At 38.2% G+C, this 18,965-nt stretch overlaps 1 protein-coding gene and 1 non-coding gene across 2 annotated transcripts in view; one reads left to right on the top strand and one right to left on the bottom strand.

The window, feature by feature from the left end:
* The window catches only part of Dkk2 (dickkopf WNT signaling pathway inhibitor 2), a 97,301-nt gene extending 86,224 nt beyond the window's left edge, over positions 1-11,077 (top strand). Inside the window, exons 3-5 of the mRNA XM_070022405.1 lie at positions 6,040-6,190; positions 7,272-7,427; positions 8,381-11,077. Of these exons, the coding sequence (XP_069878506.1) occupies positions 6,040-6,190; positions 7,272-7,427; positions 8,381-8,631 (558 nt within the window). The 3' untranslated portion in view covers positions 8,632-11,077. The remainder of the gene's footprint in view (positions 1-6,039; positions 6,191-7,271; positions 7,428-8,380) is intronic.
* LOC138827077 (U2 spliceosomal RNA) lies at positions 1,197-1,393 on the bottom strand. Its single transcript, XR_011371947.1, has one exon. It is a non-coding gene; the product is annotated as a U2 spliceosomal RNA (small nuclear RNA).
* Positions 11,078-18,965: the final 7,888 nt, after the last annotated feature.

Here is an 18,965-nt window from a genome sequence, read left to right as displayed (position 1 = left end):
GAATAAAACTCAATTCGTTCAACAATGTTTCGTTTTACTAGACACGTTAGAAAACATTTAATTATCCTTATTTGCATGGTGGGATTCTGTTTATAACAATGATTTACATTGAGTTAAAATGGGATGGGATAGAATGGGAAATGGAATGAGAAAATGTGTTTACAGCTTTGTCAGTGTTTCCTGCCAGCTCTCTGGCTTTCCAACAGCTGCAGCAGGACATGTTGCTGGTGTTAAAAAGAAATGTGGCCAACTTTATTTTCCTAATCTCGGAATTCAACACATAGATCACCAGTGAATCACCTTGTGTGTGTGTGCATCAAACCTCAGGATGACTTATGCTCCAGTCATGAGACATCACTGTGAGGCCCGAATACCAGGGCAGGTCCCAGATTCCCTAAATTCCCTGCCACTGAGCACACTATGTATTTTCAAAGGCTACTTTTTCCTCATATGATTGCTAGAACTGTAAATAAGGACTCCAGGCCAGCACAGAATTTCTAAATCTACAGAAAATAGATTTAGAAATGTTCTTTGTGCACTATGGTATGGAAATACCACAATGAAACTTGTTCATAACACACATGATTTCCACACCATGATTTCTACACCATGCTCAATTCCTGCCCTCTTTATTTAGTTCCTGGTTGTAATGATCATGAGTATTACTACTTCTGGAAATCACTCTATTTTTAGCTTAGAAAGCTGGGAGTGGGAGAAGTGTTGAGCAAATGTCTTTTGTTTTGTTTTGTTTTTTGGTTGATCTTGGACAGCTCTGATACATTTTTTATTTATAATGAGTCATCTGTGATAATTAGGTGTTCCATATTAATTTCATTGTGGCCATAGCTGAGTAGTGAATGCTGCCCCATGATGCTCAGATTCCCTGGGTACTTATAAAATCTAATTTCAGGATCAATTGTGGAAACTTTAGTAAGACAGATGTACTAACAAGGTCTTACTTTAATTTCTTCACTTGATTTTCAGTCTTCTGTAAAGTCTGGCTCTGATGCCTACACAAAGGAGAGAAGTTGGTCTGTTCAGCAGAAGGCTAAAAGAATACGGAGCTATAAAAATCCATTTGCAACAAAGAGATGTACAAGTCGCTATGTTGAAAAACAAATTTTACAACTTTGGCTGGGGTGGGGGTAGGGGTGCGGGGGATGGGGGGAGATGGGAAGGGATGGGAAGGGGAAACAAAAGAGGAGGCAACAATGCTTGATAAGAAATGTACTCATTACCTTGCCCATGTAATTGTAACCCCTCTGTACGGTATTTTCACACACAAAAAAAATAACAAGAAAAATAAATAAATAAAAATAAAAATAAAAATCCATTATTAAACTGATAAGAACAGATACTACACTTGATGTTAGCCAAAAGGCCAAGAAGCAATGGTGGGGGGTGGGGGTGTAGCTCTAGAGGAAGTGGGAGGGAAGGGATGGTAGGGGATAAACAAAGGAGGAGGCAACAATGCTGGATAAGAAATGTCCTCATTACCTTGCTCATGAAACTGTAACCCCTTTGTACAGTATTTTCACAATAAAAAAGTCCATGAGATCTTATCTCCAAACAACCACCAAAAAAATCAGAAGTAGAGCTGTGGCTTTAGTGGTAGAGCACTAGCCTTCACAAGACAATATGTTAGAAATTATCTGTACAGCTTGGGGGGAGGAGCTGGGGAAAGGGAAAGTGGGAGCAAAATGAGGGAGGGGGTAACAAGTTCAACAAGAAATGTACGCACTACCTTGAGTATGTAACTGTAATCCCTATTTATGTCACCTTGACAATAAAATTAAAAAAAAAAAAAAAGTTAATTAAAAATTCATTTTTAATAATTCCCCATGTGACTTTTAAAAACCAGCCCTTTAATTCACTTTTAAAATGTATGCCACGTAAGCCTACGATTGATTTTGTTAAATAGAAATGTATCCTAAAGTATTCAAACTCACCTTACCTTTCCTTTGTGCTTCTGGTGCTGGAGGTAGCCCCCAGGACCTTCCTTACACATGGTAAACAAGAGATCTACCAGGAAGCTACAAGCCTAACCCATTTTCTGTTTCTTTATTTTGAGACATAGTCAGACTATGTCTAGTCAGGCTAGAACTGACCTCTAACTCAAAATCCTCCTTTTTCTGCTTCCAGAGTATTGGGCATATACTTCCACTCTTGGCTTCAAAAATCATTTTTTATTTGCCACAAAGTTATCATGAAATGTGAACAAGAAACAGCATGTGGAGGCCAAAGTAAATTGGAAATAAAGATTTCTAGGAAACAGTTTCTGAATGGGAATTGTATTAATGTATAGAACACCCACCAACAACCCACTTACTGCCATAATCAATTCTTCTTCAGGCTCTCAGAAGTACTACGAGCCACATGTCTGCCATTTCTAGCTTCGTCTGTCCGTCTTTCCCTCTCTGTCTTTTCTATTGCAGTATTATTCCCAAACACTTTAAAGAAATTAATGGTGGGAAAAGGACATCTTACAAAGCCATCCTATTTAGGCTGAAAATGCTTTGTTTAAAATTCTTTACCGAGAAAAAAATGTATTACTGCTGAAGACAGAGAACTGAGAATTGTTATGAATGGATTACACACACACACATTTTCTCATCTTCTATGTTTTCAGGCTAATGGGGAGGCTGTGAAAAGCTTTGTGGCTGAATACAACAGTGCAGGAAGCAGCAATCCCAGGCAGGGTCTGCCTCCAAATCCCATTACCTTCCCTCAAACTTGCTTCAGTCAATTTACTTTATCCCTACTTGATTACATTCATATGTAAAGGTTGTTTATTGGAACCAAGAGTTTCATAAGCAAGCTAGAAGCTATGTGATATAAATTTGCACTTAACCCTATTAACATTATATTTTTTAAATTCCCAAAGTCTTCCTCTTACATTTTATGTCCTGGGATTCAACTCTAAGTATGAGTTCACAATGGTCATCACTTGCAGATGCTAAAAAGTTCCTACATATTTCCTTTGCTTGTATCATTCCTACCTCAAGCTAATTAAAAGTTATATTGGCCACAATAAAGTGACACGTTCTTGAAGAATAGATTTTGTCTTACATAAAAGGAGTTTCCTTCTTAAAATTTAAATTACGAGGCCATAATATGATTGAACTCAAATAATGGACTATTCTGTATACCACTTCTAATATTGCCTGCCTTAATTAATTATTTGCCATTTCAATCTTTTCCATTTTCCCAACAATGTGTGAATGGGGAAAGGATGACGTATCTTCTATCATTTTTTTCTCCATATATCAATGCCCACTTTTAGTCAATGACTTGCTCTCTGCTACTTAGGCTAATTTTTAGAGACCTAAGTAAGGGTTATTCTATATTCAGAATCATTTAGAGACTTATTGTTTGAGTTGTAAATAGCACATGATGTTTTAGGTGACACATGTTTATTTCCGCTGAAAGGACATGTCCTATTTTTGAAGAAGGGAAAGAAATTTGTAAGACATCAAATGCTTCTTGCGAAACAATTTGGTGAAATAGATGTAAATGAATCAGAAACATGTGAATTGAATTTCAATGAAAATTAATGGGTTGAAATATGAAAGGGACACTGGCTGTGGGGAAGGAGTGTGGTAAGGCCGGAAGTGACATTTGCTTTGTTTTCATCAGTCTCGGGTTGTTGAAAAATGGCTTACTACTCAGAATTCAACCCCATCCAGATTCTCTGTAGCCTAGGGATTGAAATGCAGAATGGGACAACAACATGCAAATTTATCTCACAGCTTTATCTGGCTCCAATTATAATGGGTGCATTAAATATTGCCACTGTGTAACCCGTTAAAAATCACTTTCAATCTAAAGCTAGTGGTTTTCTATGTCATTCTTTCAAGGGTGAACAACACATTGTGTGTGTTGCTCAAATATATTGTTGTCCCCAGACTTACAGATAAACTTCATCGATATATCTTCTCCCTAACAGAAGATGATCAGATATAAATGAAAGCATGTGAGGGCTGAATGTGTATATACACAATGCTTGGGATGGGAAGGGGGGAAAATGTTGGAGGATTGGAAAAAAAAAAAGGAAGGGAGAGAAAAAGAAGAAGAGGAAAGGAATAAGTACCTTATGCACTGTTAGGCCATCTGATGCAACTTAAAAGCAAACTCATTCAAGTTTAATTATGCAGAGTGCATAAAATATCTACAAACAGCCAAGTACCCAGGGCTATATCTATAATTCTAGCTACTCAAGAGACTAAGATCTGAGATCTGAGGCTCACAGTTCCAAGCCAGCCCAGGCAGGAAAGTCCATGAGACTGTTTTCTCTAAGTAAGCACCCAAAAAGCTGGAATTGGAGCTCTAGCTTACTAGCTTTGAGATTAAAAAATAAAATAAAATTAACATTAAAAAAAATAACTCAGGGACAGCATCCAGGCATCAAATTCAAGCCCCAGGACTGGCACCAAAACAAATCTGTAAACAAATACAGATATTATATATATATATATATATATATATATATATATATATATATATATATATATATATACTATGCTGCTATCAATTGCTATCAATTTGAAAATAATTCTGTTACTATAGAAATATTGGAACAAGTAATAAAAGATTTGTAAATAAGTCTCCCAGTCTCAAAATATTAATCCATGTGATATGTGGTAAAAGGGCTCAGTCTCCTAAAACCAAGGACATTTTAAATGTTTCAGAAACTTCCTAGGGGCAAGAAATACCTAACTGGGGTTTGTATTCTTTATATGTGTATTTTGAGATAATATCTGATACTCCTTAGGTAGCTTTCCAAACATGGCACTTAGTAGAGAAACATGTGAAGAGCACTGTCTATATTAATTGAAAGTGTAGTCGCTGCTGGACTATTGTAATTAGAATGGCTGGTGTAATTGGAATCCAGGTTGCTTAGAGCTGTGCTAAGGGCTCACCAAAGCAGCAAGAGAAAGGAAGTGTCTGTTCGTTGGGTTTATTTGTGCCAAATATTTCATTCCTTTCTCTTTTGGAAAAGTTTCTCCTCCTTGCTTTCATGCAGGCAAGAAGTTTTGGAATTGCTCTTAAAATACTTTTCATAATTGGACAGGGGAGGTCTTTTAATTATCTTTAAGTCATTGTACAAAGGGGCTTCCCTTCAACATGTCAGTTTATGGTCAATGTCAAGGAGATAAGTTTTAAGTTCTGGCATAGCTCTGGTTCATGGCTAGGATGTCTGTTTTATGAATAGTGTTTTTTGAATAAGGACAACTGTTTCTGAGCCCTCGAAGTCACTCTGTGAGTGTGTGTGTGTGTGTGTGTGTGTGTGTGTGTGTGTGTGTGTATGAGAGAGAGAGAGAGAGAGAGAGAGAGAGAGAGTACTGAGGCTTGAACTCAGGGCCTAGGCACTGTCCCTGAGTGTTTGTGCTCAAGGCAAGTGCTCTACCACTTGAGCAAGACTACACTTCTGGCTTTTTGGTAGTGAATTGGAGATGAAAGTTTCACAGAGGGCTGGGAATGTGGCTCAGTGGCAGAGTGCTTGCCTAACATGCATGAAGCCCTGGGTTTAATTCCTCAGTACCATATAGATAGAAAAAGCCAGAAATCGTGTTGTGGCTCAAGTGGTAGAGTGCTAGCCTTGAGCAAGAGAACCTCAGGGACAGTGCCCAGGCCCTGAATTCAAGCCCCAGGACTGGCATTAAAAAAAAGTCTCACAGATTTTCCTACCTGGACGGACAAGAACTGTCAGAACTGTCTCCTGAACAGCTAGAGTTACCGGTGTGGGCTACCAGCCCTTGGATTAAAAGTCACCCTTAAGGTTTCGTTAGTCATCAACAACAAAGTTCATGAACAGTGTTGACTGCATGTTTCTCATCCTCTACAATCACTATCTCTAAACTCCTCAGCAAAGTGCCACTGTGAAACATCTAACCTCAGAGCATTGTTGTCATGGTGTAGCTTCTTTGAGGAAGGGCATCTGTTTCTTCGTGTCCATCGTGATTTGCTGGAGTCTTCTCTCTCTTGGAAGTGTTACAGGGCCTCATCCCTTGCTTTTTGTCTTGTCCTGCTCCCTCACAGGCCTATCCTTGTAGCAGCGACAAGGAATGTGAAGTGGGAAGATACTGTCATAGTCCCCACCAAGGATCGTCGGCCTGCATGGTGTGCCGGAGGAAAAAGAAGCGCTGTCACAGAGATGGCATGTGTTGCCCTGGTAACCGCTGTAACAACGGTGAGAGACACCACTGCATGGCCCCAGGCTGCCTTTCCCATGCAGGATGCCTGCCCACAAGTGTAGTCTAACTTCTGTCTCGGGCTCTTGAAAAGTACAAGTCTCTCTTTAGAGTTGGGAAGGAATGGGATCACGATTTATGTAGCATGAGGTCACCTGGATCGTCTCCCAAACTTTAGTTTTCCTGGGCTCTGCCCACCTTCTGTGTTTTATGCGGTACTCTCATCTACGAACACTGCAAACTACCCGCAAGTGCAGAATACATAAGTGAAGGCATGCAAAAGAGCCAAAGAGGAACCAGCTGTGACTCAATAATGAAGCCCTGAGTCCTTTTCCCAGTCCCATAGCAGGTTTATGTTTAAGATGTCCTGTGGCACGCTCATCTGGTGATGGGGTGATTGGTTCTAGGGTTTAGCCCCCAGACTGGCTTCACCAATGTCAGTAAGTGCAGGAAGTCAACTCAGCATTCATGATGAAATGGAGCATTACAAGCAATATACAATAGAAATTTTACTTGCAGAGGGTGATAATGAACACATATTACTGAGTCATATAAAGGAATTTAATGAGGCTCATATTCATGCCAACTGTAAGTGCCTTGGACAAGATATGAAGGAAAAATGACTTCACACTGTTAGAGAGGTATGCATATAGGCTAAGAAGGTGCTGTTCGTGAACCCAGAATCCCGGAACTACACTAGATGTCTGGTCACATGATTTTAAAACTCAAGAGCTAACATAACTTGTACTATCAAGTCACTATTCTAAGCACTTCATTTATAGTTACCATAACTCAATGTGGTTAATTCTGTCTTCATTCCCTTTTTTATCCTTTTGCCCAAAGTTCTTTGATTTTTGAAAGAAACCAGATTTAGATGAAGGAGGGCGGGCTTTAGTGCAAGAGTATTTTATGCTCTCAGTAAGTAATTCAAAGAATAAATGGATGGAGAAAGAGTATGAGAGAGAGTGTGTGTTAGAGAGAAACAGTAGGCTAACAAAGACACAAATAGATAAATGGTTTCCTATCTTACATCAGGACATGGAAGTGAAGTGGTTTCATTGCTTATATCCCCATCTCTAGGAATCTGCATTCCTGTCACAGAGAGCATCCTTACCCCTCACATCCCAGCTCTGGATGGTACCCGACACAGAGATCGAAGCCATGGCCATTTCTCCAACCATGACCTGGGATGGCAGAATCTAGGGAGACCACACACCAAAATATCACACATCAAAGGTATGACTCTTTATGTTTCCAGGTTTCTTTTTCTTTTCTTTTCTCTTCTTTCCATTAGTAGTATAGCAGAGTTGAGTCTCTGTGAAGCTTTAGCTCCTTCCAGATAGGCCTGGAATGAATTCCAGCCTTGAGTAGTGACTCCATCCCTGGATGTGAATACCACCTGCTGTTCTGGTCCTCCAGCCTAAATGCGATAGTGGCTTTGCCTCATTCTCTGGTAATTCTTCGTTCACCCTCTACCCATAAAGCCAAAGACTTTCTGTTTCAAGGACTCAAAAGTATCCTGGCTGGACTCTGATAGCTAGTGTTAGATGTGCCTGAGAAATTCTACTTTCTCTTTGAATCTGAAGTTTTCTTAGATCTGCTCCCAAAGGGAACAAATTAATTAGTTTTAAGTCAAACTTTTAATTTAAGGTTGTTTTTTGTTGTTGTTGTTGTTCATTCATGCAATAGAGAAAAGGATAATGATTAGGGAACTAGCATGAGAATGTAAAGATAAGATGAAGCACAGTCTTGGTTTTTATTCAACTTGATATTCAGAAGAGAGGAAGCCAGGGAGAATGCAATCATAATATTTAGTGTACATATGTGAAAAAGGAACTAGGAAAATGGAGGGAATATGTAGGTCTGGGAGAAATTGGGGGATGGGGAATGAAAGGGTGCTATTGGCCAGGACGCATTGTACTTATAAACTGACAGAGTGATCCCTTTGTACAATTCTTTGAAGAAAACAAAAATAGCAATTTTAAGAAGAAACTTGACAGTCAGATGGTACCAAGTGGAAACTTACCACAAATGGATTTTCCTGACTAACAGGAGAGCCAAATGGTACACTAGACTTTTCATTATAAATGGTAGAAGCCCATAACATAGTGTGAGTGATAGTGTCAGCCATACTACTGGTCACAAAAGGGTAATAATTTCTCAAGTGTCTTTGGCCATGTTCTCCATAGGGCATGAAGGGGACCCCTGCCTGCGATCGTCAGACTGCATTGAAGGGTTTTGCTGTGCTCGTCATTTCTGGACCAAAATCTGCAAACCAGTGCTGCACCAAGGGGAAGTCTGCACCAAACAGCGCAAGAAAGGCTCTCATGGGCTGGAAATCTTCCAGCGGTGTGACTGTGCAAAGGGTCTGACTTGCAAAGTATGGAAAGATGCCACTTACTCTTCCAAAGCCAGACTCCATGTGTGTCAGAAAATCTGATCACCACTGGGGAAAAAAATCCGCAGTAACAGACTGTGAATCTGTGTATTTAATGCATTATGGCATGGTGGAAAATAAGGCTTGGAATGCAGAGGAATGGCTGGAGGGAGGGATAGGGTAAGAATAGAGATCACAGAAAGATAAAGCAAAGGAAAACTAACTGGATCAGAATGGGCGTCTTTCCATTATGCAATTTCTTTCTGTAAATAATGTACACATTTGTGAAAATGCTGTTATTAAAAAAATAAAAAGCACACAGTGGAAATTACTGACAAATACCATGTGCCTTTCCAGAAGCTAAGAAACTTCCTTTAAATTGCTGATTACTTACGCAAATAATCTAACGCTATATTCCCATTCAGAGTTAGAGTTTCACAAAATAACTCCATGATTCCTTGATATCAGATAAACTAAAACATGATGAGCTAATAAATAGGAAGTGAAAACATACAACATAATTAATTTGTGTAGTTAATCTGAAACTCTGACCACTCAATTAAAGGTCTTTGGAGACAAGATTTTAAAAAGCAATCAATATTTTTCCATGTGATGTTAAGATCATGACAGAAGTTTTTCAAGGCCTTTAAAGGAAATCAAACTTGCTTATCCTCAAATTGCTTGTTTCCATTTTTAATTTTTTAAAATTTCACCTGTATGTCATAAGAATCCCTTTAAGACAAAAACAGATCCTTAATTCTGAAGCAATAGCATTGTATTTATGCTGGTTGGATGTGATTCCTACTGTGAATATGTATGTTTTCCTTTCCAAACCTTACATATTAATTGTGACTAGTGCAATACATGCACAGTGCAGAATTTTCAGAGATTGCAAAAAAATATTAAAGATGTCCAAAATGTGTGGGAAGGAAAGCTATTTTTAAACAGCTTTGATGTAACCTACATTTTATAGAAGTAGACTGGTAAATACATTTAAGTTTTACATGCTTCCCAGCAGAGTAGAATGAAACAAATGACAGACACTTGGGCAATAGATAGCTGTACCATGAAGAAGGACAGTAAGGAAAGAAGGGAAGTTGCCCTCAGATCCTTTGTCGGAAGCACACGCTGACTTCTCAGCTTTGAGGCCAGAGGCAACACAAATTAAAATGGAAGTTCTCCATGGAGATTGCTACTGGAATATTTACTATCCAGAGGAGATCACTGTGAGGTTACTTGCCCTTTCTATCCCCAAAATACTTATTTTATATTTTTACGGTTGTAAAATAACATAGAAGATTTGGCAAATGGGACTTGAAAGTTGGGAGAAATAGGATATTCCACTGCCCTCCTTTAGTATTTTTTTTTCTGCTAAATAAAATGTATTTTTATCTTTAAAAATACTGTGCAAGCAATTAAAAGATTTAGTGCAATTAATAAAACTACAGACACAGGAGGTCTGTCAATACCAACCAAACGATCAAAGTAAAGGCAAAATGCACCTATCTTATTGATGTTTGACATTGATTCTTTACATGTTACAAATAAGTACAAATTATTAAGATATTCTATCATGTAAAAAACATGTGAAAACATAGCTAAGGGAAAGAAATCTAGACATTGGAGTAGAGTGTCCCATCCTGTACATAAATTTGAATATTTTGCTGTAATTTAAGGAATTTGCCAGGAGTGTTGCAGGAAGAGAAGCTATTTCTTCTTAAATTCAGTTATGAATAAACAACTTAGTTATAGATGTTCTTTACAAAGAAGGATATCCTCCTTAAGCATTTAAATGACCAGTGGTATCATCTAACTTTTCTTCACTAATCTTTCCTGGCAAGCAGCTGTTTGATTGTCAAAGATATACTTAACATTTTCTGTAGCCATTAAGGTTAAAAAGATAATAATTTGTGAAATCTAGGTATTGCTACTCTATGGATGCCACATGTTCTGAATTAAAACAAAACTCACTTGACTTAAAAATATCTTAGTGCTCATTATGCCTAGAACATAAAAAGGAAAAGAGATTCTCTAGTTGCTGTTCCTTTTTCATTTTTGTAGATCACAAGTCACTACTCTTCTACTTAAGCCCTCTCTGAGGTCTCAAATTCACATTCTCCCAGTTAGACATTGAATCTGGGTCTATGTATCTATTCAGAATTTCAGCTTTCCCCCCCTACCCCACATTCACCAAGATAAGTAGGATTTTACGTTTTTCATACCTGCAAAACCAAAATTACAATTTGGTTTATCCAAGAGCCACGATTTGTGCAAGCAAGTGGTATAAGTTTGTTGAGATGAAAATGGAACATTTCAGTGAAATATTTCCTCTAGGACAATTACATTTGCAATCTGTTTTCCACATTATTTCCCTTATATACATCTTTTTCAAAAGTTATTATTTGAAGTAATTTATTTACAGGAAATGTTAATGAGATGTATTTTCTTATAGATATATTTCTTACAGAAAGCTTTGTAGCAGAATATATTTGCAGCTGTTGACTTTGTAATTTAGGGGAAATGTATAATAAGATAAAATATATTAAATGTTTCTCTTCCAAAAATTGAATTCAAATTTCCATGTGTTTTGCTTATGGGAAAGGCATTTGTAGAATCACAGAGTGCAACTGGATTTGGTCTGAATTTTTCAGGTTGGGTTGGAGTCCTTCAAATGATAGCTCCATAAGTTCCAAGCCATTTTCCTACTAATGAGGCAGCTCATTTCATGGTAGGACAGCTATAATTGTTAAAAGTTTTTTTTTTATTAAACCAAAGTAGCCTGGCTTGCAAGTGCCAGCAATTTATTCTTCCTTTGCCTTTTGGAAAGTCTTAGGAAAAGGACATTTTAAATTTCTTCCAAATACTTGATGACTGGTAGTATATCCCTACAGTCTTCCCTCTTGGTGGAAATTTGCCAACACAGATGTACCAGCCATGCTTCTGGAAGTGTTATAGCTCCATATGGCACAAAACTAAAGATGTCTATCTATAGATGTTAATGGAGCACATTACCAGGGTGCTGTGATCTCAAATCTACTTTCAAAGAAGCACATCTTTCCTCTGCTTTCTGAGTTACGTATTTGAACAAGTGTACTCACCAGCCATGAGACTACGGATGGTTGTAAAAGTTCACATTGTGTTAAGATGTGAATGGGCTGGAATATAGAAAGTACTCATCCTATGACATATAGGATGGATTAAGTGTAGGCAGGGTAATTGAATGAAGCCAGGACAGTCCCAGAGCTGGAGGTAAGAGCTGCAGATACCTCTAGCCCTGCTGAAGAAGTTTCACATTAATTTTGTTAGTCATATGGGGAAATGCCTAGTTAGCTATTCCCTTCAATTGAAATGTTTGTATCTCCTGTTTGATATGTTTATTTAACAATGTAGCAACCAGATGGTTCTCTTTTCCAATACACCCAGTGACACAATCTGAGAAGTGACACACTGTACTTACTTCCCTCTTAAGCTAAAGAAATCAAATACCTAATTGTCTCCATAGTCTTTTACTTTTACTTTTCTTTTTATTTGAATTCAGGCCATTTAAGGAAAAGGGGCTTTTTAAAAGGCCAGATGGTAGATTACTCTGTTGCAGATGAAATTAATACTAAAGAATGTAACATGGATCTTTGGACAAGGCCAATCCTGATACTGAACACCACAAATAAGTTCTGATAGTGACAGAACAGAATAACATATTTCTTTTGTAGTAGATTGGCACCAAAGAGGGTGGATTGAAGTGAGAAGATCTCAGTTCTCAGCCTTGTGAGTAGCTAGGATTACAGGTGTTAAGCATAGTACTCAGCTTTCTTCAAAAATGTTATTCAACAATAGTCTCAAACTAGACAATTTATATCATATAACAGGAATAAGTGAGGGAAGTAGAGAGAGAAATATTGTGATTCTGTTAACCATCTGCCATTTGCCACAAAGTCTTTACCAAACTTTTACCAAATTCAAGCACAATGCTCTTGAAGGGCCCAAACTTCACACTAAACATTTTCCCTTTTCAAATATCGATCCTGCTCAATTTCACTGTAGTAATGCAAAGCTGACTAATACAACTCCAACCATATTCTGTAAGAGCTCAGCAGTTCTGTAGGCCAGTCAATTAAAGCCAAGAATCCAAGCAATCATGTCTACACTCTAACCTTGTCATTTCAGTTGTTGTTTTAGTGCCACAAACAGAAAGCAGAAAAACTAAACACCTTGACATTACAAGAGAGAAAGTTAAGCAGGAAGAAAACTGAAGCCAAGTGAAAAAAGAAGGGAAAATTGATTAGTGTTGTCTTAGAGTCTCTAGTCAGGGAAGATAATCTTAGAGAAGGCAGCCTTTGAGCGGAAACCAGTCAGCCAAAGGATTGGTAATGAAAAAGTCTCGAGAAACACTGAGCTAGTCAGAGAAAGAAAAAAATGGAAGCACTGAGAATTGGAAGAAGATGATGGTAGATAAAGCAAACAAAAAGACAGAAGACAAGGCTGGAGAAGGAACTAGGGAAGACTGTGTTTAACCTTACCAGCGATCATATATTTTATGTTAAAAAGATACAGGGCTTTGGAGTAGAGAAGCAGCATAAGTCAATTTATATTTTCCAAGGATTGCCCAAGCTGATTTGTGGATGGCCTTTAGAACTAGCTGGACTTAAGTTATGTAAGAGGCAGCACCATGGCATTGGCTACTAACTGGATGAAGGTTGCTAAAGAAAAGCTCTTTTGCTGTAACCCTAGTTATACAGGAGGCTGGGATCTAAGGAATAATGATTCCAAGCCAGTCAGGGTAGAAAACTCCATGAGACTATTATGCCCAATTAACCAACAGGAAAGCTGGACGTGAAATTGTGACTCAAGTGGTAGAGCACCAGCCTTGAGAAAAATCTGAGGAACAGCACCCAGTCCCTGAGTTCAAGCCCCAGTAAAGAAAAGAAAGAAAGAAAGAAAGAAAGAAAGAGAGAGAGAGAGAGAGAGAGAGAGAGAGAGAGAGAGAGAGAGAGAGAGAGAGAGAGGAAGAAAGAAAGAGAAAGAAAGAAAGAGAAAGAAAGAAAGAAAAGGGAAGGGAGGGAGGAGGAAAGAAGCAAAAAAGAAAGAAAATCTCTTTAAGTAGAAAGAAACAGCTGGTAAGAAAAGTTTGAAAATGCCTCTCTTCTATATGGGGCCCTTGTATTTAGGATATACAAAGGAATTGCTTGACAAGACTTTTGAAAGCAGTCCTTTATAGGCCTCTCTGTAGGAGGGAGATACTGCATCAACAGAAAGGTTTGTTGGAGGCACTAAGGGAGTGGTTGAGGACACGCAGGGAGGTCAGGGTGATATAGAGCTGGTAAGCCTGAGGTCAGGGCACAGGGACTGGGCAGTTAAAAGTGAGAGTGCGGGAAAGGTGCATCTAGTCAAGCGATGGGAATCCTAAAAGGTGCTAATAGGAAGCTTCAATGTGATACATATGTCAAAGGGTGTCAAAGAAAACTTACAGGAAGAAAATAGTTGACTCACAGCAGTAGGTTTAGAAAATTACTTTAACAAAGGGTGTAGCTCAGGCAACACTTCCACTGACATCAGGCCAGTGAATTGCATGAAAGGCCAAGTTGTCAAAGTAACTCAAGAGTTCTCTTTGAGTATTAAGTAATCGTAGAGTGCAGGGCCTGGGAATTCTAAAGGAATAACAATATGCAAGTAATTGAAGTACTTTCAGGAGAAACACACTTGCCATTATTCCTCTCACACATACGTCATGAATACCACAGCACACAACCTTTTAAAATTTCCTGGAGGGTCAACGTCTCTTATAGATGCCATGGACTTGTTTTATTTGTTCCACACCTTCCCACTTCACTGCACCTGCTACACCAGTCATCATTGTGTGTTTAATGGCCAGTCAGCCTCCAGGGCCCTTTAACAGATGGAGAACATCAGATCAGCTAGCACATGTAAGATATTCTAAGATCGATTTAAGCTTTTCAGACAGAACTGGAAATGAAGACCATTATGTCTTCTTCCATTACAGTTTCAACCCACCGTCTATCATTTCTTCCAGCTGTGATCTCGTCTGTCCCAACAGCCATTGATTGTGTGCCCAATTGTATGCCATACTTAAAGCTGATTTAGGCTACAGTAAGATGGAGCAACATTGAAGTTGTTAAACACACACTGATGTCTTCAAAGCCGACAAGCTGCAAATACAGTGACACTGCCTTTTATGATGCTACAGGGCAAAGCACAGGGACTCTTGTTTTACATCCCTTGAAAGATTTCAAGGGATTTAAATTTTTTCTTTGAGGCGAAAACTCCCCAATATACTATCACGATGGCATTCATTTTGAGAGAGGCCTGATGCACACATTTGAAAATAGAAACATGGAACTGTTAAACTATTTAAAAAGAGGGGAAGAAAGAGCAATAGAGTGGGTGAATTTGACTAATGTATACTATATGAACACATTGAAATATCACAGGGCTATCCTTTTGCATAATTAATATATGTTAACAAAAAGAAGTGTTTCTTTCCTTAAAGGAAAGCAACAATGTGAAGAATCCATTTCAGAAAAACCAAAATTTACATATTTGCTTTCCTTTCCTAGCCATATGCAAGTTTAAACAGACACTCTCACAGCTTATAAGTTAATCAATTTTAACTGGTTTCTGTAAAAGTGGTTCAAGTTGGAAAGACCTCTATTAAAGGTTATAATTGCTGAAATTACTAAAATTAAGTATATGTGTGAAAACAATGAAAGTACACAATGAATAGTGCACCTTTCAGATGTAGGAGACTGATTGAGAAACTGCTTCAGGATCTGAGGTTTTACTGCATCTTGAGCTTCTTTCTGAGTTGGGCCATAGGAAAACAGTTGCAAAAGTTCTAATGATGAGAAGGAAGGGTTCAAAAAACACGTCCTCTTGGCTCTTGCCCTAATTTAAATGATATACTTAGAAAGTGGCTCTTTCAAACACCTAGATGGATTTTTCCTCTAGGCCCAGTAGTGATGCCTATGAGTCTTAAGCATGGATCTTCAACAGCCCATTGCTTTTTCCTAACCCTGCTCATATCATCATACAAAAAAATAATTCTCTATATCCTCTCTATCTGTGGCTCCTCACGTATGCAATCCTGGTCTTTCATTTGTTTACTGCCCTAATCTGACCTGATCTGTTAGTCTGCCATTCCTTCTCGTTGTCCTCTTCTATAATCTATGAAAGTCAATATGGTAACATTGTAAGAATGGTAAATCAACAAAACCAGGGCTTCATCGGGCTTCCTAACATGTTTAGTTTGGTCTACAAGTGCTGGATTGTATGGTAATTCTAGGAAAATTGGCATTATTTGCCAACATTTAGAAAATTGAAAAATTATTCTACAAAATATGGATTTTTATATTCTCTTGGAAAGCAAAGCAGAGCAAAAAAAAAAAAATCTGAGCTACAGGAAAATTCTGAGCCTGACTTCTGTCTGATAAATACAAGAGTTCTCTCACTTGATTTCCCATCATTCCTTAATGTTTTGAGTATCCTTTTTGTTTTATAAAACTATGTTATTCATTTTGAATATGGGGGGGGTTATCACACCATTCTTCATTTACTCCAAGGTCTCTCAGTCTTCAGTGAAGATAGACCTTTCTTTTTCCTTTTTATTTTTTTTTTTGGTCCGGTCGTGGGGCCTGAACTTTGGGCCTGGGCGCTGTCCCTCAGCTCTTCAGCTCAAGGCGAGCGCTCTACCACTTGAGCCACAGCGCCACTTCCGGTCTTTTTCTTTTTGCTTATGTGGTGCTGAGGAATCGAACCCATGGCCTCAGGCATCCAAGGCAAGAGCTCTACCACTGAGCCACCTTCCCAGCCCAGATAGACCTTTCTTGAAGTCCAGTTTCTTGACCTGGCTTCCTATCTCTTGCTTACTCTATTCCACCATGATTATTGTATTTCTGGTTCCTTGAACTCACCCACTTTGTTTCATCAAACCTATTCAAACCCATTCAAACCCATTTAGTTTCCAGTCTTGATGATCAATTCCACATACACATCCTTACAAGAATTACATAGCCTGTTCTCATTACAGAGAGGCTTATCTAATGTTACCTTAAAAAAATATCCGTCCTCTAGATCCTGAAGGCCTCCTTTCTGAGGGGAAAATCTATTGTCTTCTCTAATCTTTCTTTCTTCTAGTTTCTCTTTCTTTTCTTTAAACTCCAGCACCAGCCTCATTGATCAGTAAATCGTACATTGTAGCAGCAAGTGAATGATTCCTGAATGACTGTTGTATGGTTCAGATTGTGAATGCTGCTTCATCCCAGGATTAAGAGGTACAAGAGTTATTGCACAGTATGAAAACCAGATGGTGTTATTTTAATTAGTGTAATAGGTGTTCTTCATCGAGAAAAGTGCACTAACATAGCCAGAATATATCATCGTGATCATTAAAAAAGATTTTTTATTGTGAAAATACTGTATAGAAGGGTTACAATAACATGGGCAAGATAATGAGTACATTTCTTATCAAGCATTGTAGCCTCCTCCTTTGTTTCCCCTTCCCATCTCTTCCCATCCTCCCCCCCCCCCGTCCCCCACCCAATCCTCCCTGCCGCCCCCCACCAAAGTTGTAAAGTTCGTTTTCGACATAACGACTTGTACTTCTCATTGTTGCAATGGGTCCACCTGTATCCCTATTTAAATGATTTGTTTTTCCCCTTCCCCTCCATAAATTATACCGACATGAAATACAGTGAAAGCAGGGGTTATACTGTGAGGGACATACAAAGCAACAAAGAAATAATCTTATAAATGTGATAGAAACAATCGCATGAAAGAAAAAAATATTGACAAGGAATTGCCAAGCAATTATTTTAGAATAGCCTTAAATTTTTGTTGTTGAAAATTATCTTTCCAATTACCGTGTACTTGTAAACATTTTCCAAAATTTCTTTCACAATCTTTCAGTTCTTTTAATGATAAGACAAAACGTAGCTATGTCTTATTTTTGTTTGTTTTTTGTTTTTGTTAGTTTGTTTGTTTTGGTTGGTCATGGTGCCTGAAATCTGTCCCAGCTATGTCTTAAAAAGTACATAAACATAGGCATTTGATGCTTCATTTCTGGTGTGTGTGTGTGTGTGTGTGTGTGTGTGTGTGTGTGTGTGTGTGTGTGTTTTCTATGTGAAGAAGGTGTGTTTTTCTCAGAAATAAATAAATAAAAGACAAATCCTCCCTTTGGAACCATTACCCTCAAAAGATTCCTACGAGAAAAGTGAAATTTAATTTGGGAAGGATGAATGGAACAGACTGGTCCCCTAAGTAGTGCAATATACTTAGCTCCACTGCAATCATTTTAATAACTCACACCCACTCTTGATCCATTTCACTCGCCTGTGTTTTTAGCACTTCTATGTACCTCTCTAGAGACTTAAGCATTCTTTCCATGTTTCTGACACTTGTGCTTTGTGCGTATACAAATTGGGGCCGCTCTTCTCTCCTCCATTAGATTTTAAATTTATGGTACACCAAGAACTTTATAACTCTCCATTTCATTTAGTAGCCCCACAGCTGAGGGCTGGCCTCCTCTCCTGCTCCAACATTTCTGAGACCTCTTCTGACCCCAGTGACGCTTTCCTTCTCCAAATTCATATTGAAGTTTTTTACTGCATGGTACTCCACAGATTTTTGCTATAAGAACATGTACTGAACACTTGTTCTATCACACACACACACACTCTATAGAAGTGTCCTTGCTGAATTCTCACAGTAACTCTATGCATAAGGTACTGGAAGACACATTTAAATGTTTCTGTAAGCTATATATTTAATAATGTTAACCCCTTTCCAAGCTTCTGAATTTGAACTGTTTTAATTTAAAAATGTACAATTATCCTTAACTAGTTATGCAAAAAGATTTCAATTCAGCATGTCAGTTTATTAGCAAAATACATCTTAATGCCAACCTTTCCATTATTTTCCTTCATCTCTCCCAATCCCATTCATCCTCTCAAGTTAGCATGGCTCTATTTTCACATATGTCCACTGAATATTGTGACTATGTTTTCCTACCCTTCCATTCTCCTTTTGTCTACCCTCCCATGACCCACTGACAAAACATGTTTTGGCTTCTTGGTACACCAATCCAATTTATTTGTGAATGTAGGCATACATGACCCTATGCATGTTTTCATGTATGATTATAACTTAGAATCAACTTCCACATATGAGAGAAAACAGAACCCTTTGTCTCTCTGAGACGCACTTACTTCTCTTAATATATTTTTCCAACTCTATCCATTTTGCTACAAATGACATATTATTCTTCCTCATGGATGAATAAAATTCCCATACATATATAAAAATATATCTACATCTGGATATCTAGCTAGCTAGTCATCATCTATAATCAATCAATCTATCTACCTTCTATCTCACATTTATTTTCT

Source organism: Dipodomys merriami, unplaced genomic scaffold (genome assembly GCF_024711535.1).
Source record: "Dipodomys merriami isolate MVZ:Mamm:240054 unplaced genomic scaffold, mDipMer1.0.p SCAF_15, whole genome shotgun sequence".
Lineage (NCBI taxonomy): Eukaryota > Metazoa > Chordata > Mammalia > Rodentia > Heteromyidae > Dipodomys > Dipodomys merriami.
This window is presented reverse-complemented; position numbering and strand designations above follow the sequence as displayed.